Source organism: Pseudorca crassidens, chromosome 10 (assembly GCF_039906515.1).
Source record: "Pseudorca crassidens isolate mPseCra1 chromosome 10, mPseCra1.hap1, whole genome shotgun sequence".
NCBI lineage: Eukaryota > Metazoa > Chordata > Mammalia > Artiodactyla > Delphinidae > Pseudorca > Pseudorca crassidens.
Window position 1 is genome coordinate 23,225,434 of NC_090305.1, and position 20,261 is coordinate 23,245,694.

At 51.4% G+C, this 20,261-nt stretch overlaps 4 protein-coding genes across 9 annotated transcripts in view; 2 read left to right on the forward strand and 2 right to left on the reverse strand.

The window, feature by feature from the left end:
- Positions 1 to 2,487, reverse strand: LTB (lymphotoxin beta). Of its 2 annotated transcripts, none has more exons than XM_067752530.1 (4): positions 1,781 to 2,487; positions 1,330 to 1,381; positions 1,058 to 1,236; positions 1 to 795 (listed from the first exon to the last, which is right to left on the reverse strand). In XM_067752530.1, exons 1-4 carry the CDS (start codon positions 1,940 to 1,942, stop codon positions 121 to 123), a joined length of 1,068 nt encoding a protein of 355 aa, XP_067608631.1. In that variant the 5' UTR covers positions 1,943 to 2,487; the 3' UTR covers positions 1 to 120. The 2 variants fall into 2 exon arrangements, with proteins under 2 accessions (XP_067608631.1, XP_067608630.1); XM_067752529.1 differs by having other exon boundaries at positions 1 to 637; positions 1,058 to 1,132; positions 1,781 to 2,460.
- LST1 (leukocyte specific transcript 1) lies at positions 349 to 8,025 on the forward strand. 2 transcript variants are annotated; one of them, XM_067752532.1, is made up of 4 exons: positions 349 to 959; positions 1,458 to 1,745; positions 7,232 to 7,254; positions 7,785 to 8,025. In XM_067752532.1, exons 1-4 carry the CDS (start codon positions 914 to 916, stop codon positions 7,932 to 7,934), a joined length of 507 nt encoding a protein of 168 aa, XP_067608633.1. In that variant the 5' UTR covers positions 349 to 913; the 3' UTR covers positions 7,935 to 8,025. The 2 variants fall into 2 exon arrangements, with proteins under 2 accessions (XP_067608633.1, XP_067608634.1); XM_067752533.1 differs by lacking the exons at positions 349 to 959; positions 1,458 to 1,745 and adding exons at positions 6,283 to 6,405; positions 6,801 to 6,899.
- Positions 7,949 to 20,261, reverse strand: part of NCR3 (natural cytotoxicity triggering receptor 3) — a 21,723-nt gene continuing 9,410 nt past the window's right edge. For 2 of the 4 annotated variants that reach the window (XM_067752527.1, XM_067752525.1), the window contains 4 exons: positions 10,792 to 10,848; positions 8,981 to 9,325; positions 8,703 to 8,810; positions 7,949 to 8,574 (listed from right to left, as the gene is read on the reverse strand). In XM_067752527.1, the coding sequence (XP_067608628.1) occupies positions 8,528 to 8,574; positions 8,703 to 8,810; positions 8,981 to 9,325; positions 10,792 to 10,848 (557 nt within the window). In that variant the 3' untranslated portion in view covers positions 7,949 to 8,527. Of the gene's footprint in view, positions 8,575 to 8,702; positions 8,811 to 8,980; positions 9,326 to 10,791; positions 11,179 to 18,240; positions 20,176 to 20,261 lie in introns of those variants that run through there. The other 2 variants (XM_067752528.1, XM_067752526.1) reach the window with 2 other exon arrangements.
- AIF1 (allograft inflammatory factor 1) overlaps positions 19,824 to 20,261 on the forward strand; it is a 1,774-nt gene continuing 1,336 nt past the window's right edge. Inside the window, exons 1-2 of the mRNA XM_067752534.1 lie at positions 19,824 to 19,965; positions 20,140 to 20,201. Of these exons, the coding sequence (XP_067608635.1) occupies positions 19,941 to 19,965; positions 20,140 to 20,201 (87 nt within the window). The 5' untranslated portion in view covers positions 19,824 to 19,940. The remainder of the gene's footprint in view (positions 19,966 to 20,139; positions 20,202 to 20,261) is intronic.

Consider the following 20,261-nt stretch of genomic DNA (forward strand, 5'->3'; position numbering starts at 1 on the left):
TGTACCGGCAGCACTAAAGCTTTACCTTCTTTATTTTCACCAGGCTCAAAATCAGTTTCCAAACAGTCTTCTCCATTTTCGCCACGGCCATGGGGTCCCTGGTGTCTGGGTCCCCAATATCTAGGCTGATTCGTTCACATACTCCCACCATGCAGTAGTCGTTTTAGGGACGTGGGTAGCCCTCACCCCACCATCACCGCCCCAAAGAAGGTCTTTCCTCTCCTGTAGTCCACCATATCGGGGTGACTGATATTGACGTACACCCTCTCGCCCCTCCGGAGCTGCACCAGGCCGCCGAACCCCACGCTCGTGTACCAGAGAGGCCCGTACTCGTGCCTCTGGGCGGGGTCCAAGACCGGGCTCACGGTCTCCGCGCCCTCGAGCAGTAGCTCGGGACTCCCCGATCCATAGGCGCCCCCCGCCCGGTACAGGCGACTGAGCAGCGTGACGGAGCGGTCCAGGGGGTCCCCGCCGGGAGGGGGCGCCCGGCCCCGGTATCCGACGTGACAGTAGAGGTAATAGAGGCCATCCTGCGGGAGGGCCAGCCCCTCGGCGCCCGAGAACTGCGTCCCGCTCCTCAGAAACGCCTCTTCTTTCTTCGCCTCCCAGCCTAGCCCCTGCCCCGTGGTCCAAGCGCCTGCGGAGAAACGGGCCAGTTGACTCTCGGAAATCCGATCCTGAAAGGAGCGATCCAGGCCTGGGACTTCTGGGAGGGTGGGCCTGAGGGACAGTTGGGGCTTTTAACCCACTGCAGGAGTCCAGCCGGGCTGGGGGAGCGGGGTCATGGCGCTCTCTCTGCAATGAGTACGAGTTGGGACTGAGGGCACCTGGGTGTGCGGTACAGAGCGCTGTAGTGGGGAGATCCAGGCCGGGTTTTGACTCCTCCGGCGGAGGGGGAAAGCGAGAAGCTAGAATGCTGGGCGAGCAGAAGAGTGCGTACTATAGCAGCGGTGAAGCAGGTGGGCTACCCAGCACGGCAGTAACAGAGCAAAGGGACTCTAACTGTGGGCGAGCAGAACTGGCACCCTTGGACTCTTCAGGTCTATGAGATCCTTACCAATGAGGTGGGCAGCCGGGAGCCTGGGGCTGAGATCTGTTTCTGCCTCCTCCTCCACCGGCAACTCCCGGGACTCTGGAAGGGGCGAAGAGTCCACGGTTGGGGGCAGGGCAGCCACCCACGTGTAGTCACCTTGAGAGGACAAGGCGCCAGGGCCCAGGGATGGGGCACCTGGATTCCTGGAGGAAGAGAGTATCTGGGGATGCTGATGGATGGGAGCTGGGAGTCCCTGAGGGGCAGAAGCAGGGGAGGGGGAGGTGGTCGGCTCTTACCAAATCGCTGATGGGCCTGTGCTTGGGCGCCTGGGTCAGCGGTCCCTGTTACCTGAGTGGGTGGGGTCACAGGGCCCAGAGTTCAGTCTTAGCTGATGCCAACCCCACCCCCCCCATTCCCAACATAGATGCAAGCTCGACTTGGGGTTTCTCCCACCAGCCCCAGCCTCAAAACACACCTCCCTGGAATGGAGAACAAGTAAGGCATCTGTACTTGGGCAGAGAGACAGAGGCCCAAGTATGTCTTGGGAAGAGGAGAAGAGACATACAGACAACCAGAAAGGGGCTTGGTGACATCAGGGCACAGCAGCATCACAGGAACGTGGAAAGAGGACCAGCAAAGAGACAGAGGAGACATCCCCACTGGGGGACAGCCAAGCCAGCTGAGCAGGAAGAGGCAAGAGGCACAGCCAGAGGTGAGGCCCTTGGAGGATTTGTGGCAGCCACTCACCAGTCCGCCCTGCTCCTGGGGCACCAAGGCCAGCACAGCCAGAACAGTGATAGGCACAGCCAGCAGGAGGGTCACCAGGGAAGCGGCTCCTGCGACAGCCAGCAGGAGGCATCCCTTCCCCTGGGGCCGCCTACCCCGGCACTCCAGCCCCAGCGCCCCCATTGAGACTGAGCCAGGGCCAGGGCAGGGGGGCTTTCATACCTCAGGGGTGGGGCCACCCCCTCCCTGTAGACCCACACACCTGGCTGGGACTTTCCGAACACCCCTGCTCCCCTCACCCTGCTTCCTGTTTACCCAGAGCTAGGGTGGGGCAGCTGGATGCCTGGGTTCTCTGAACTGGGGAGGGAGCTGGGGTGAAGAGACAGGCATTCAGGGTAGAGCTGGAGGGGGCCTTAGAGATCTTCTGACTCAGTGGGAAGGGAAACTGAGGCCCAGAGAGGGAAGCTAGCTTGCAGAAAGTCAGGCAGCTGCAATGAGAACACAGAACTCCAGATTGCTAGTGTGGTCTGCATTCTTCTTCTTTTTTTTAAATTAATTAAGTGATTGATTGATTGATTTTGGCTGCGCTGGGTCTTCTTTGCTGCACAGGCTTTCTCTAGTTGCGGCGAGCAGGGGCTACTCTTCGTTGCGGTGCACGGGCTTCTCATTGCAGTGGCTTCTCTTGTTGCGGAGAACGGGAAATGGGCACGCGGGCTTCAGTAGTTGTGGTACGCAGGCTCGCAGGCTCTAGAGCGCAGGCTCAGTAGTTGTGGCGCACAGGCTTAGTTGCTCTGCGGCATGTGGGATCTTCCCGGACCAGGCATTGAACCCGTGTCCCCTGCATTGGCAGGTGGATTCTTAACCACTGCGCCACCAGGGAAGTCCCTGGTCTGCATTCTTCTGCACCCCAGAGGTGGGTGCTGGAGGGAGGGCTGCATCCATATCCCTGAGGTCAAGGGCTGGAATAGGAGGACCAGAACTGGAATCTTCAGGGATGGATGTCTAGGTTCCAAAGAAGAACCTGTCCCCACACTGGACTGACCTCCTCCTCCCATTACCTTGCGCCCTCCAAGCCCCCAGAGCTAGGTGAGAAAGGCAGAGTTAAGCCAGTCCACGGTGATGGCAGCTGAAGGGGGCCTCAGCCTCACCACTGACTATTAACTCACTGAGGAGGGATGGAAATAGAGCATTACCTCCCTTGCTACACAGAGTGTAGACAGGAGAGCAATGAGGCATCCACCCCCAAAGAGCTTCACAGTCTAGAATGGCTCCATCCATTTAGTAGATGCTGACTAAGTGTTAAGTGAAGAAAGGAAAAAAGGATGAATGAGTAAGCAAAACAAAGCAGTAAGGACCAACTGAATGGTGTAGTCGGCAGAGCAGTAGGAGTTGAAGGGAGGAAAAACCAGGTCAAGAAAGTTGGAGGTGGTCCCAGATCATTTCCCCTTCTTGCTATCTCTGTGTGTTCAGGTAATAATAATAACAACATAGCTAATATCCAGATAGCATTTGGTATGTGCCTGCCACTAACCTACACACTTTATATATAATAATGCTCTTTCTTTCTTCCTTCCTTTTTCTTTCTTTCCTTCCTTCCTTCCTTCTTTCTTTCTTTCTTTCTTTTTCTTTCTTTCTTTTTCTTTCTTTCTCTCTTTCTTTCTTTCTTTCTTTCTTCCTTCCTTCCTTCCTTTCTTTTTGGCCATACGGCGTGGCATGCGGGATCTTAGTTCCCCAACCAGGGATCAAACCCGTGCCCCCTGCAGTGGAAGCGTGGATTCTTAACCACTGGACCTCCAGGGAAGTCCTATAATAATGCTTTTAATCCTGATAAAAACTCTTAAGAGGGGAGCTTCCCTGATGACGCAGTGGTTAAGAATCACGGGCCCTGAGACAAGAGAAGCCACCGCATTGAGAAGCCGGTGCACCGCAATGAAGAGTAGCCCCCACTCGCCGCAACCAGAGAAAGCCCGTGCACAGCAAAGGAGACCCAACGCAGCCAAAAATAAATAAATAAAATAAATAAATTTATTTCAAAAAACTCTAAGAGGAAACTGAGGCACAGAGAAGTTAAAGAACTTGTGGAAGGTCACACAGTAGTAGCAGAGACAGGATTTGAACCCAGGCAGTCTGGCTCCATACCGTTAACCACAAGACAGTTTAAAAACTGAGTACTGACTTCAGATTTGTCCATTTCAGGGTATGTAAATCTTACCTTCCTCACTCCCCCCAAAAAAGAATAGGGAAACAAGTACTGAACTTGAGTCAATGATAAGCATGGTAAAGGGTTTAGAGGTAAGATGTACTGATGTTTGCAACTTTGAAAGGTATCAAAAAATGAGATGGATTGATAGATATGTGATAAAGCAAATATATAGAAGAATATTAACTGTAGAATCTAGGTGGTAGGGGTAGGTTCACTGTACAATCCTTTCCATTTTTTTCTATGTTTGAATGTTTTAATAATAAAACATTTTGAAACAATATTTTCCTACTGTCCTGCGTGGGAACACTGTGGATGGGAGAAGGGAAGGAAGTAGCAGAAAATTTCTGAATCTGGAGAAGGAAATGCAAATGCTTATGGGCCCAGGCACCAGATCTCCTCTTCAGTCCTTGCTTCCACATGAGCTCCCAAGTCTTCACCCTCCTCAAGGACTAGGTGTGCCATCCTCCAGCATTTATCTCCCTCTCCATCACAGTGCCACTATGAGGCCTTCATCTAGGTCCTTGGACTACCACCCTTACTTTTGTGCTCAATATCAGAATGTTGCTCGCTGCAGGAAGGCCACCTGGATTGCCCACACCTCTTTTCCCAACACCAACTTGTCATCAACTTTCTGTCCTAGATCTATCAGCAGTGCTCATGTCGATCTAGTCTGGCTGTCTCTGACTCTCCTGTTTGTTAATCAGTCAGCCAAGTGCCCTGTTAGATACAGCCCCAGAATACCAGGAGAGTTACCCAAATCCACTGGAACTCCCAGTCTGCCTTGGGAGCTGGAGTGTGTGTCCACACATACCAGGATCATGAGCTCTCAGCGACACAGTGTAATTGGGAAAAGTGAATCAGGGAAGGCACCTAGAAGGGATATGATCACTGACGACTTGCGGGATCAATAGGATGGCTGGAGGGCTTTCCTGGTGGCGCAGTGGTTGAGAGTCCGCCTGCCGATGCAGGGGACACGGGTTCGTGCCCCGGTCCGGGAAGATCCCACATGCCACGGAGCGGCTGGGCCTGTGAGCCATGGCCACTGACCCGCGCATCCGGAGCCTGTGCTCCGCAACGGGCAAGGCCACAACAGTGAGAGGCCCGCGTACCACAAAAATAAATAAATAAATTTTAAAAAATAGGATGGCTGGAGCTGACAGGGATCACAGGCTGAATTATAGTCCTAGGAGCCTGAAAGGAAAAGATGTTGTAACCCTAACCCTCAAAGCCTAACCTCCTCTCCTAACAATGCTAGGGAGGCACCCAGGCTGGGGGAGAAGTTAAACCAGAGGAGGGGCAGGAATGTCTGAGGTGGCAACACTTTACCCAGGCAGCTCCGGTCAGTCAGGAGTCTGTCCAACCGCAGGCCACAGACTCTAGGTAAGCTGGGCGAGAGCAGGGAACCCTCATGAAGGAAACCCAGGGAGGGGACAGTCACCCCCAGAGTGAGGTGAGTCTAAGGTGAAGGAAGGGAGAATATGGCTTTGAGGTTCCCTGGGCCCTGGGGGGATCCTGTCTGGCCTCTGTCTCCGCTTCCCAAAGATCTGCAAACAATCCACTTCTGCCGCCACCCCCCCCCCACCGTGGCCACCGCAGGCCCTCCTCCACCTGTGCTTCTGCTCCCCACCTGCCACCCCCCCATGTCCCAGCCTTCCTCCTGAACCCAGGATGGTCTCAGTTTCCACACCCTGGTCACTGCCTCTGGCTCTGGATGAAGTCAGCGGCCCCCTCTTCACCCTCAAACAGGAACCAGTGGTTGTAGGGCAGGAAGTGCCTGAGGGGAAGTTATGGGCCCCAGACGCTCCTCCATGCCCCCCTTCAGCCCCAGCAGTATCTGCCCAAGGGAAGCGGCTCTCCACACCAGCCAAGCGGGGGGCCCCCCTTTCCCAAGTTGCTCTGGGGCTGAGGGAGCGGCCGTAGGTGCCAGGTGGCGCTGGACACCACCTTCCCTATTTTCCCACCAGTCGCCACGCACCCTCCAGACCCCAGCTCCTGCCTCAGCCCCCTCACCAGAAACTAGAACTATCCAGTGCTGGAGAGGCCCCTATGAACCAGCTGGTCAGCCTAGGGTCGGAGAAACAGAGTGTGCTCTGGAGCTGGACAGAGCTGGCCTTGAACCCCAGCTCTGCCACTTCTGGGCTGGACGTCCTTGTCGGAGTCCAGCCTCGAGTCTCAGGTCCTTCACCAAGGAAATGGGCACAATACCCTACATTGTTATGGGGATTAGCAGTGACGAATAGAAAGAGCCCAGTTCAGGGTTGGCACATAGCTAAGGCTCCTCAGCCTGGGAAACGATTGTAACAGGGGCCCCAGACTTTACAGATGAGGAACTTGGGGCACGTGACTCACCCCAGGCCATTTAGCCTGGAAGAGCAGCGCTAGGTTTCCCAACCTGCAGGCTAGTCTTCAGTCCCCAACCTAATGGAAACTTGTGGGATAAAAGGTAAGGTAACCCTCCGCTCAGGGAGGGTTGTGGTGCACAGGGAACAGTGGATAAAAAGCGGTGTGTGCGCGGGTCGTGGGTAGGTGGCCAGGGTCTCTTGGGGCCAGCCAGTGCAGCAGACAAGGGGCTTCATGGGGAGGCCCAGAGAGGGCAGCAATGTGGTGGGAGGTTTCTGAGGGGCGAGTGGTCTCGGGGACGAGCGAGTTAACTGATGAGTCATGGCCACCTCTGGGAGGAGGTGAGGGAACACAGTCTGGGGTGAAGAACCTCTGAAAGGATGGTTTTCTGTCTCTAAAACTGTTGGAGAAAGAAGCTGAGATCCCCGACCAACAAGGAGGACGGGGTAAGCTGCAGAGAGAAATGGGCTCTCTGACACTCACCCCTTTTCCCTGCAGACATATGCCCTTACCTATATGGGGGCCTAGGGCTGGGGGTGCTTCTGTTCCTCGTCATGGTCATTCTGTCCGTCTGCCTGTGTCGGCTCCGTGGGAGAGGTGAACCCCACCCTCACCTCCCTCTTACCCCCTCACCCCTCACCCCCGGGCAACACCCTGTGCCGTCCCCCACACACCCTTTCCTCCTGTGCTCCCAGACGCCCCCATCAACCCTGACTGGCCCCTCCTGCCTGAGGAAGGGGGTAGAAGTTGGGGGGTGGAGAGGGGAGGGGGGAGTGTCCAAAGAGAGGGACCTTGGCTTTTGGCTGTGGGAACCACAGGGAGGTTGGCAAGTGAGGAAACACCCGCTGGGGGTGGGGAGAGTGGGCGAGGAGGGCTGGAGGTGGCACAAGGGAGACAAGGGCCAAGCCGAGCTTCTTCTTTTCTTCCAGTGAGGAGGCTGGAGAGGAGCTGGGTGAGTCTGGGGTAGAGAAGTGCGTGATGGGGCAACAAGTGGGGGCTGAGGTCGGGGGGCAGGAGAAGAGGGAGAAACGAGCCGGAGAGACAGAGGGACAGAGGAAGTAAGAGAGAAGCAGAAAGAGGGAAGTAAGAGCTGAGAAGAAGAGAGGAAAGGAAAGGGGTAGAGATGGAAAGAAGAAATAAGACAGAAAGGAGAGAGAGGAAGAAATGAGGGAGAGAGAGACAAAAGTGAGAGGCAAAAATCAGAGCGAGAATGAGAGAGACACAGGGAAAATGAGAGAAATCAAGAGAAAAAGTAAGAGAAGGAGATTAAGAGTGATAGAGGGGGAGAGTGAGAGAGTAAGAGAGACACAAAGGGAAAAGGACAAGAGAGGGAGACAGAAAGAGAGAGAGAGGGAGAGAGCGCGCAAATAGAGGCAATGAGGTAAGAAAGCGGGGCAGGGGAGCAGTGAGAACTCAGGGGGCAGCGTCAGGGGAGGGAGGCTCCTGGGGACCTCCTGTCAGCACCCTCTGTCCCGGCCCCAGGCCCAGCTCTCGCAACAGGAGCTCCACTATGCGTCCCTGCTGAGGCTGCCTGAACGGGAGGGACCTGACCTCGGCAACCAAGAAAGGGAAGGCAGCAAGGAGGACCCCAGCACAGACTACGCCTGCATTGCCAAGAACAAACCCGTCTGAGCACCCCCAGATGCCTCGTCCAACCCAGGCGGGTGGTCAGGGCCATGCGGTAAAGACCAGTAAAGACCCAGTAAAGACCATGGTCTCGCCACCCTCTGTGTCTCAGGCTTCTCCATCTACCTCAAGCCCCAGCTCAACAGGGCCACCATCAAGACCTAAGCAACTTACCCTCCCACCCATTCTTACCCACCAGGGATCCACTGGGTGAAGAAGGGTGTTTAGGGACCCAGGCTCCCCTGAAGGCCAGAAAAGAGCATTTGTCTGTGGGCCACTGAGAAGTAGAGCTAATCATGTCTAATAGTCCACTTTTCTCAGGACAAAGGCCTTAGCCTCCTGGGGGGGAGAAGGAGGTGTGTTGAGTCTCAGGATGATGGTGGGAGGGGACTCTAGGCACAGTCCTGGGAAGCTCCCTCCTTGGACCTTTCCAGACCAGACTTGGTAGAAGGCAGAGTAAGAGTTGGGAGAACCCAGAACAGGGCACATTGGGTCATCTAGAGCAAGAAATACACAAAAGGAGTTAATGGTGGGGCAGAGAGGGATTTATTGGGGGGTATCTTGAAGAACTTGGAGTCACTGGGGTCTGAAATCACTCATCAGAGGCCATCCAAGGAGTGGCAGTGTGTTCCCATGTGACAGTGGCCTGGTGGAGAGGCCACAGGGGTAGCTCAGTAGCAGCCTGCTTCTCTCCGTGGTCTCTGTCTCCACCTGCTCCAGCCCTCTCAGTGCCCCTCCCACCTCTGCGCCCATTGTCCCGGCTCCACTACTCACATTTGCCCTGGTAATAGATGGTGCTGCCCATGGCCACTGAGAGAAAGCTGAAGGCATAGAACCCAGCCCGAAGGAGGAAGACTGTGCCGGCAGCTAGCTGAGGAGGTCCTGCATGTGGGTGGGGATGGCGAGGGGGAGAAGGGCTTAGGAAAGGAGGCCCTGGGAAGAAGCGTGCACAGGCTTAGGGAGGACAGTGGGCCTCAGGGAAGGACACTTGACTCGACTACCAGGGAGAGTGGGGCCTCCGGCCAAGGAGGCACAGCTTCCCAGCACCTCACCTTTCTCCACCACCAGCAGAGTCCCGTTCCCTGTTCCGACACCCAGGCCCAGCACCTCCACCCTGCACACGTAGACTCCGGCGTCACGGGCTCGGGTGTCCCAGATGTGCAGCTCAGCCTGGTGGTCACAGAGGAAACGGGAAGACGGAAGAGGGGCCAGGCGGCCCCTGAACTCTGCGGTCTCATTCCTCACCTCCTTCCCTGGGGCCACTTTGTCCTGGTACCACGTGACAGAACCAATGGCCAATTTCCCTTGGCTGGCATTGAAGGAACAGGGCAGGAAGGCAGGGGTGCCCTCCTGGGTACGGATCTCAGGGGGCTGGGACACCCAGAGAGCACAGGATCCTGGGGGCAGGGAGAAGACCCAGAGAAACGCCTCCCCAATTACTCCAAAGAGAAAAGACAAGAGAGCTTGCAGTAGACGATCCCTGCTGTGCCCCACCCACAGAGGGCCCAGAGGGACGAGCACTCTAGATGTCTCATTAAGCCTTTCCTCTTTACCAATCTAATTTCTTAACATTGCTTATTAAATTGTTTTTCAAATTCTTTCCCATACCAACTCTCACCCTCACCCTCTCCCATCATTCTCCAGTTCCATTCACTAGTAACATTTTGCTGAAATTTAACTTGTCACAGTGAAAGTGAAGCTCATTCATGAATGTGGCTGCCTAGTTAACTAATACCATTAATTATATTATTCCAGGTATTATCTTAGTACTAATAGCATTCTGTTGCATACCATCCTTGCTACTTTGTTTTTTTTTTGTTGTTGTTGTTAAAGAGCATTAACTAGGGCTTCCCTGGTGGCACAGTGGTTGAGAGTCCGCCTGCCGATGCAGGGGACACGGGTTCGTGCCCCGGTCCGGGAAGATCCCACATGCCGTGGAGAGGCTGGGCCCGTGAGCCATGGCCGCTGAGCCTGCGCGTCCGGAGCCTGTGCTCCGCAGCGGGAGAGGCCACAACAGTGAGAGGCCCACGTACGGCAAAAAAAAAAAAAAAAAAAAAGAGCATTAACTCATTAAATCTCCAGGTGAAGATATGGCTATAATTGCTTGGGATCCCTATTTAACTTATCTAAAATGATGAATTAAACCAATTATTAAAATTCTTGATTAAATTCTCTAGTTAATGAAATTTACCAATCAGTCTTCTATTTCAGTGATTCTCAAACTTGAGAGCACATTGGAATCACCTGGAGTGCTTGTTAAAACAGATTCCCAGGCCCCACTCCCAGAATTTTTTATTCAGTGGGTCTGGAGTGGGTCCTGAGAATTTGCCCTAGGTCCCCGCTGACGCTGATGCTGGTCTGGAATCCACACTGAATTTAGTCAATGAATATGTCTGACAATTAAAATCAGTTTCATTAAGAAACTTAACTTAGATTTAATTAGATCTCCTAAACTCCTAATTATATCTAGACCCTAGATAATAAGCCTTGTTTAATAAGTTTATTAAACTCATCGAATTAAAACTGACCCCTTAAAAAGATTTGACCCCTTCCTTCAAGCCCTTCCTTCCTTCAAGCCCTTTTTTACTGGTTCTTTAAACTTTATCTTGTTAGGAACGTGGCTGGGAAGGAACAGTTCTAGGATGGAAGCTGGGGAATGACCTTCCCAGCGGGTGACATGGAGGGAACTGCCTCCATGTCAGTGGGGAAGTGGGGAAGCCCACTGGGTATCAGCTTTATTGAGGGATGCCCTGCTTTCAGCCCCCACCCAACCTGCTCCCCCGGGACATCTATGTCCAGCCTCCCCCATCCTCCATCCTCCCATCCCCACACCCCTCAGGGTCCTGGGAGAAACCCCTGTCACCTGGATGGACCGTGATGAAGATGAGGAACAGCATCCGGGCCATGTCGAAGGGTGTTCCTGTTGACGAGGGGGACATGAGCAGTGAGGTCTGGGTGGAGGAAAACGACCCACTAGCTCTGACCAGGACTTTGGTCACTGGATGGGGGTGGGGAGCTTCCTGTGACACACAGGACTGACACATCACTTACAAAGGACCTCAACACCCCAGGGCCTGGGGCATCAGACTCATGCCTCCCTGAGGAAAGAGGATGCTGCTGACGGGGATATCTGGGTCACTAGGAGGTGGGGGCAGCGTGTGCGCCTGTTGCCTAAGTGCTTGAGGGGGAGGGGGGGCTTAGATGGCCGGTCATGCTAGGGTGGGTGGATAGGTGAGACCAGGATGTGGTTCCCCTATCTTGTGAGGTTCAAGAAGACCAACCCTTTACCAAGAATCAGCCTCCAAGAGCCTTATCTGGGCTCAGAGCTAACCTACTTCCCCTCCCCTTGGCTCAATAGCGCCCAGGTCCACCCTATCCATTCCCTTCCTTCGAGTCCGGCCCTCCCCCAGGGCTGCTCTAGAAATTCTATAAATGAGAAGATTAGCAGAAGTCAGCTGATTGGTCGTGGCGACAGGGAGTTGCCAGGGACTTTGTCTGTTTCACTTAGGATGTGTTGACTTGGGTGCATTGGCAGAGTGAGTGCCGCTGATGGGGAAGTTTGGATGCATTCACATTCAGATCCCCATTAAAGGAATACACCTCTTGCAGAGGTCTGCTTTACCAGGTGTGTTCTGCACAGATTTATCACCCACTGGTCAATTCACTCACTTTTTATTTTTTTCATTATTTAGCTAACATTTATTGAGAAATCACAAAGTGCCCCCATTACGTGAAATGCATTTTGACAAACCCAAATGAAATACACATTATGTTACACATAACTCCAAGGTTATGCAGGGATTAGTACAAGAGTATGCAACACACTCTTGTACATGTATTACACACCTACATGAGATAACACAGCACAGAGCAAAGAGGATGATGTGTAATATGCTGGGTGAAGCCTGCCCAGCCCTCACCACACATTTTCCCTCTGGCTCCTTTTATATCAGTACATATTCTTTCTTTCTGGCCGAGTTTCTCGCTGTTTCACAATACATCCATAGATTGTGCAGTCCTAATCTCCACTGCAGGGATTTGGAGCATTTTTGGAGAAGTAGTAATTTTATGGTTAAGAATGCTGGCTCGGGGCTTCCCTGGTGGCGCAGTGGTTGAGAGTCTGCCGATGCAGGGGACACAGGTTCGTGCCCTGGTCCGGGAAGGTCCCACATGCCGTGGAGCGGCTGGGCCCGTGAGCCATGGCCGCTGAGCCTGCGCGTCCGGAGCCTGTGCTCCGCAACAGTGAGAGGCCCGCGTACCGCAAAAAAAAAAAAAAAAGAATGCTGGCTTGAAGTCAGGCTATGATCAGCTCCCCTACAAACTAGTTACATAATCTTGAACAAATTATTGAACCTCTCTGAACCACCTAGACAAGCACGGTACCTCACAATCTGGGAAGGAGTGACTCAGCCACTCTCTTTTAGTGGAGTGGCTGCCTCCTCAGGGCCATCTAACCAGAGGCTGTGGAAATGAGGTGCCATGGCAAAGCAAGGGCTGCCCCCTGGTGGTCACAGAGAAGGGGGAGGCCTGAGGCACCAATATGTGGCTTTTCTCAACTGGGCCTTAATTCCAGCTTCTGCCCTGTCCCTTACCTTGCCTTGTCCTATCAACGCCCCATCCCCATCCCCAAAGGGTCAATGTGGAGCAAATTGTCTCTTGTACTCAACTGTGGGAACCCCATGGTTTGGGGAGGGAGGGAAGATCACCACCAGTGGAGTGGGGGTGAGGGGCTGGAATGGGCAACTGGCCTGAGGATAAAACTCTGTATTTCACAGGGCATATAATTAATCACATGGCACTACTCCATGTCCCAGGGCAATGCAGCTTAGAAGCCAAGTCAACACAAATAGGAATCATGGTTCCCCTACTTACTGTAAAATGGGAGTAGAATCTGTCAGTTTTCAGACTCCACTGTAGCGGAGGGTCAGTGTATGTTAGCCTTTAACTCCTCCCCAGTCCTGAGCTAGAATGACCAAGATTATAGCTGGGCCTGAACTCAAAGGTGCTTTGCTCTTTCAACCTCTTTTGTCCACCTAAGATTTCCAGTATCCAAAACTGTTGTGGATTATGAAGACAGTACTTGGCTTTTCTTAAAGTCCATCTAGAATAAACCCTGGTGTATGTGTGGATTCAAGGACCCTTTCAATAAATCTGAGACCCTCTAGGGCACTTTAACCTGTGGGATGGGAACTGCTGTGCTAATAAGCTCAGCAAACTCAAGGATGTAACTTTTCAAAAGAAACTTTTACCAGGTACTCAAGAAGAAAGGCAACAAGTAGGAAAGTTGTGAAATGGATGTACACACGTCTCTGGTCTGATTGCTTTAACATCCAGCTGTGGGCTGCCTTGAGGGTGGTCAGGGCCAACAAACTCCCAACTTAGAGCTTAGAGCAGGAAAAGAAGTGAAAAAAACAGAAGGGATTCTGGAATCCCAGCACAAGTGATCCCATCTCACCTGGTGTTTCCTCCTCTACGTGTTGGCAAGGGTGAGACTTGGGTGACTTCTCCTCCAGCTGAGTCCTTATAAATATTTTTCAACTAATTAATGGTTCTCAGGATATACTTTCAACCTCTGACCATGACTTCTCTGAGGTTCACCCCACCTCCTTTGGCCTCTCCTTCTTGCTGTCACTGTCCAACTCCCTCACATTCACCAAGAGCAGACGCCCGACTCTCCAGCTTCCTCTCTATTTCAATCTCTGCCATCTCTCTGGAAGATTTAATGTCCATGTATATGACATTATATACAGATGTAAATATATATATATAGTAAAGTACGTAGATCTTAAGTGTACAGTTTGATGACCTCTGGCAAATATATACACCCATGTAAACAGCACTGCAATTGAGATACAAATCATTTCCACCACCCCAGGAAACTCTCCTATGCCCCTCTTTGGTCAATCCCCTTCCCCTCCCAGGAGCAACTACTGATTTATACCCCTATAGATTAGTTTAATCTGTTCTTGAACTTCATACAAATGGAATCCTAGAGTATACACTACTGTATCTGGCTTCCTTCATTCTGCATAATGTCTGTGAAATTCATCTATGTTGTTCCAGGTATCAGAGGCTTGTTCCTTTTTGTTGCTGAGTGGGATTTCATTATATGGATGTACCACAGTTTGTTTATCCATTCACCTGATGATGTACAATTGGATTATTTCTATTGGTTTGATATTATGAGTACCTCTCCTATGAACATTCTTGCACACAATTTTCAAATTACTTTTCTATGCACTGATTTCACAGCTCCTTCACCTTGTCCACTCCATCCATCATCTTGACTCTACATGACCTATACCTTGGATCTTTTCTCCATTTTACCTCTTCTTTCACAGGGACATAAAAGCAATCAGACCTGAGTCCCTCCCAACTCCTGTACCCTCCACATGTGCTTTCACACCATTCTCCTGTTGGAAGACTTTTGGGATGTTTCTCTTACCTTCATTCAACTGAGCATCTACTATGGGCTTACCTAGGCAATTCTGTCATAGCCACATTTTTTTTTTAATAAATACATTTATGTATGTATGTATGTATTTATTTTTGGCCGCGTTGGGTCTTCGTTGCTGTGCGGGCTTTCACTAGTTGCGGTGAGCGGGGGCTACTCTTCATTGAGGTGGCCTCTCTTGCTGCGGAGCACCAGCTCTATGCGCGCAGGTTTCAGTAGCTGTGGCACGCGGGCTCAGTAGTTGTGACTCGCAGGCTTTAGAGCGCAGGCTCAGTAGTTGTGGCACACGGGCTTATTTGCTCCACAGCAGGTGGGATCTTCCCGGACCAGGGCTTGAACCCGTGTCCCCTGCATTGGCAGATGGATTCTTAACCACTGCACCACCAGGGAAATCCAGAGCCACAGTTTTAACTACTGCTAGTCTCTGTCGAGTCCCCAGTCTATATCTCCATCTCAATTTGTACCTTTACCTCAGGCCTCTTTCTGAGATCTGAGTCCAGATTATCTAACTTCCCTCTAGACATCTTCCCCAAAATGTACCCCAGGCATTTCAAAATCATCAGTGTCTACCCAAACCGGGTCAGCCTTCTATATTCCCCACCCCAGTGAATGGAAACAATCTACCCAGTCACTCAAAGCAAAATCCTGGGACTTATCCTATTCTGCCTTCTCCCTCCATTCCCCCAACCAAAAAAACCCCAAGTGCTATCCATTCTGCCTCTGAGATATATAAGTATCTTTCTCTGCCTTTTGATTCTCACTGCTAGTTAAGGCCCTCATCATCTCAGGATGAAACTAGGACAATTGCTTCTCCGATGGACAGTGGGTTTCCTCTCAATATTCATTCCACGTCTCCCTATCTGAGCATCAGGGCTCATCCATCTATTCAACTATGCCTTTACTGAGTGCCTTCCATGTGCTAGACATCCTATCTTCATCTTCCCTGATCTCTCTTTCCCTTACCTCTCTCCTTATCTCTCATATATCTCTGTCCACAGCTCTATTTATTGTCTCACCATCTTTATTTTTTATTTTATTTTATTATTATTATTTTTTGGGGGGTACGCGGGCCTCTCACTGTTGTGGCCTCTCCCGTTGTGGAGCACAGGCTCCGGACGCGCAGGCTCAGTGGCCATGGCTCACGGGCCCAGCTGCTCCGCGGCATGTGGGATCTTCCTGGACCAGGGCTCGAACCTGTGTCCCCTGCATTGGCAGGTGGATTCTTAACCACTGCGCCACCAGGGAATTCCTGGTCATTTCTTTTTGTTACTCATTTTTTTTTTAAAGCTTATCAGTTTGGGTTTTTTTTTTAGTATTTATTTATTTATTTGGTTGCACCAGGTCTTAGTTGAGGCACGTGAGCTCCTTAGGTACGGCAGGCGGGCTCAGTTGCGGCTCGTGGGCTCCTCAGTTGTGGCATGCAAACTCTTAGTTGCGGTATGCATGTGGGATCTAGTTCCCTGACCAGGGATCGAATCCGGCCCCCTGCATTGGGAGCGCAGAGTCCTATCCACTGCGCCACTGGGGAAGTCCCACTCATATTTAAATGAGATAGATTTTTCTAAACTATTAACAGGAGGAAGTTTGGTGGGGGGTCAGAATGGCTTTCCAGACTTACAAGTACAAGGACTCCTCCTCTTTTGCCATCACAATGGATTATTTCCTTAAATTTGGCACCTCTGTGTAGCCACTACCTCCTTGGCCTCTGAGAACCTCTCCCAGTTAAGTAAGCATTTACCCCCAACCTTAGGCTTCTTTATTTCACAGGAGACCTCACAGGCTGCCACCTCCCGAGTGCACCTAAGGTGGTGCACTTAATATTAGGAGAATTTTGCTGCCACATCTGGGTCCCTTTGGCTGCTTTAAAACATTCTCTCTCCACCTTTACGGGTATTTGAATCTGTTCAGTCAGCACTGCCCTCAGCTTTTCCCTCCAGGGGTGAGGCCTTTCCTCCTAGGAAGGAATATTTGCTTTTCTTTTTTTTTTTTTTTTTTTAGCAGTTACCGGGACCCTCGCTAGTCCCCTGCTCTTCTCAGAGGCACTCTTGGGGAATGCCTGCTCAGCGGGGAATTTGGTCACACGGACACATAAATCGGAGTTTGTAGGTACTCTGTATCTCCTAGCTTCACTGAAAATGTAGCGCGCGCGTGCGTGCGTGCGTCTATGTGTGTGTGTTTCCAACCTCTTTACAGGAGTCAAGAGGGGAAATTTAGAAATAAACTGCTGCCACATTCCCCTCAAAGCCCTACAAGGAGGCATTTTAGAAAAGAAAAGCCTTTGGCAAAAGCGATGTTGGTGACTCGGTTATGGTTCTCCAGAGCTGTACCTCGTAGACTCAGAATCCTAACTTGTTTTCCTGCCTCCCGGAAAGCCTCTTGTTAACCAAGCCCCTGAGTCTGGTGCATACACCAGGATGCCCTTTTGTTCATTTGCAATAAGAAATAGAGCTACAGCAGAGATCCGTTTCTTCCCAGCCCCCCACACTCCCTCCGTACACACATGTACACTGTATCATTCAGGTTCTCAAATTTGGTTCATTTGAGGAAATAGTTTTGTTTTGTTGTTTTAATTTGGCTGGGCTGGGTCTTAGTTGAAGCATGCGGGATCTTTAGTTGCAGCACACAGGATCTTTTTTTAGCTGCGGCATGCGGGATCTTTAGTTGTGGCATGCGAACTCTTAGTTGCTGCATGTGGGATCTAGTTCCCTGACCAGGGATGGAACCCAGGCCCCCTGCATTGGGAGCGCAGAGTCTTAGCCACTGGACCACCAGAGAAGTGCCCAGAGATAGTTTATTTACCAAGGTGCAGGTCAGGTATAGGGGAATCACAAGGCTTATTGCAACCCCGGTCCAAAGGGATGAGGGGAGGAGAAATTACAGCAGTGGTTTTTACTCATTTTGTGCCACAGATCTCTTCAGCATTCTGGTAAAGTGTAAAATAAAAAATATATAACAAAGTAAAACAATTACATTGAGTTCCAGTTATCAAAATATTAATAAAATATTGGGATAGAAAAAACCATGTACTTATTACCGCATTAAAAGACAAGAGATTTAAAAGAGAGGCAAGTTGGGACTTCCCTGGTCGTCCAGTGGGTAAGACTCCACGCTCCCAGTGCAGGGGGCCCGGGTTCCATCCCTGGTCAGGGAACTAGACCCCACATGCAGCAACGAAAGATCCCGCACGCCACAACTAAGACCCGGCATAGCCAAATAAGTAAATAAATATTAAAAAAAGAAATACAGGCAAGTTGAAGTTAGACTTTAAAAAAGATGTATCAGTGCAAAAGATGTTGTTGGCTTGAGTAAGAACTTTAAACTGTGAAGTGGTCTTTGACAAGGCAACACGTGTAATGTCAGATGTGAGAAGAGGATGTACTTTTTCTCTTCCAAATTCACAGACCACCTGAAAGTTATTCCCTGGGCTTCTGAAACCTGGAAAAGGACAGCATCATGTAGAGCAGGTTGCCTGGAGAGGAGCATTGCCCATAGATGGAGGTGTCAGCCAGCCTGAGGTGACCTTGTGGGAAGGGAGTCAGAGGAATGAATACCTTTAACTTAATGTGCTCCCTCCTGTTGTTCTCCTGCCACGCCCCCCATCAGCAAAGACAGCTAGAAGCCAGAGGTGCCCTTGACATAGTCTGTACAGTTAGTCTCCTGGGGCAGAGGACAGCGTGGGAGAGGGAAAATGGAGGGGCAAACAGAAGACATCCAGGCCCACACACACACACACACACACACACACACACACAGACAAGCTTTCTGGCCAGTGTATTTTCTTCATGTAGGTACACAGGGGACCTAATTCTAACCAGGAGCTCCCCTGGAGAGTGGACAGACATCCAGACACATCCTTACCTTAGGACTTTGCGTTTGCTGTTCCCGCTGCTTGAAATGCTCCCCTCCAATATATCCACGTGGCTTGTTTCCTCACCTCCTTGAAATCTTTGCTCAAATATCACTTTCGCAGAGAAGCCTCCCTAAGCACCCTATTTAAATCTGCAGTCTGCGCAGCCCTTCCTATCTCCTTCCCTATTTTGTTCTCCATAGGCACCTACCACCTTTAATATACTTGTTTATTTTTATTGTCTGTCTCCCCCAATTAGATTGTCCACGAGGACAAGATTTTACACTTATTTGGTTCATTGGCCCTAGAAAGGTGCCTGGCATATAGTAAGCACTCAATAAATATTTGTTGAATGAATGTATGAATAAAAAAAAAGATTCCCTCCACTAGGCACCAAGACCATCGGGAGGGCAGGGTTGCAGCTTTCTCCTCAGGGGGAGAGGAAGCTGTGATAAAGGGAACTCAAGAGGCCAGAGTCCCCATCAGCATCTCCCCCAATCATGTGGGTCAGGGAGAGGGCAGTGAGAAATGAAAACTCCCAGCTGCAAAAGGGGAAATAGGTTGGGGGGGCGGGGGAGAGAAGGAAAGGTGTGCTCATCAGTGCTGGGGCAGAGTGGATGGAACTTGGGGCAGGGAGCTTAGACAAAAGTGTCTCAGTGAGGGGGACGCACTGTCCTGGTCTCCCCTAGAAGCCACTAGCCAAAAAGAACAGCAAAGGGGATAAAGAGTGTGCCTAGGGAAGACATTTATCAGAGGCTACTCCCCACTCTGTTGAGCCCACAGTGACCAGCAGCGTCCCACCCCTAAGTTGGCCTCACCCCCTGGCTCTTGTATCCACCACTGCTATATCTCTCAGCACCACTGGCCTCCAAAGAATCTTTTTTTTTTTTTTGGCCGTGTCATGCAGCTTGTGGGATTTTAGTTCCCCCACCAGGGACTGAACCCGGGCCCTCGGCAGCGATAGCGCCACAGTCCTAACCACTGGACCACCAGGGAATTCCCCCAGAGAATCTACTGAAATTCTCAAATTCCGGAGCTCTGTAGATTTTACTGAAAATTCCAAAGGAGATAAGAGGAGGGGATTACATTGCACATCCTAAAGCAAACAAAGACTGCTTTGTCAGACACTTCCATATTTCCAAGTGCCTCTCTGGAGCTGACAGGTGGGAAGTGAAGTACCTCTCCCTTTCCAGACCCTGCACCCATCTTGCCACCCTCCCAGATCTGCCAGCAACTTCAGGTTCTTCTCCCATCCACAGTGCAGAAAAATTCAGTCAGCCTTTCCTCAGCTCCCTATCCAAACCTGCATGTCCAGACTTGTGAAACCTGGGCCTCAGTCACCTGAACCTCCAGACCTGTTCAGAGATTCTTTGTTCCTGAGAATAAATGCCCCCTGGGGTCTTACTGACCTTCCCCCACTCCTTTGGTGGCTTATCGAAATATTTCTTTCACACCCACACCGGGCTCCCCTTAAGAGGAATTAAGGAGAACGTTGTTTTCTCATCTCTTTTCTACACCCAGTTCCCCCTTCTTCCTGGGTGCTAGTGTCAGCAGAAGCTGATGGGGAAGTGAGGCCTGGAACTCAGAGGAGGAGGAAATGAGGGGAAAGGGGAAGTTTGGGAGGGAGGCCTCCAGGAAGCTGGTGGGAGAGGACAGCTGGCAGACAGAGAGGCGCCCAGCCTGGTCTGTCTCCTCCAGCATCTGCTGAGCTATGAGCCAAACCAGGGATTTACAGGGTAGGGCAGGTGGAATAGGCAGGACCCTAAAACGGGAGAAAGAACGTGCACAGTCCTGGGCTGTGGGCTGGGAATCTGGCCCATGAAGGCAGAGTTGTGATGGCTTCAGGCTGGGCTTGGGGGTGAGGAGAGGAAGGGGGCAGTGAGGCTACATTAACCTTTGCGCCCCTTCAGGAGGAAAAGCCTTTGGGCTGCTGAAGGCCCAGCAAGAAGAGAGACTCAGTGAAATCAACAAGGTAAAAGGAAGAACTAAGGGGCGGGGCCGGGTGGGGGGGCGTCCAGGAGGGCTTACCCAG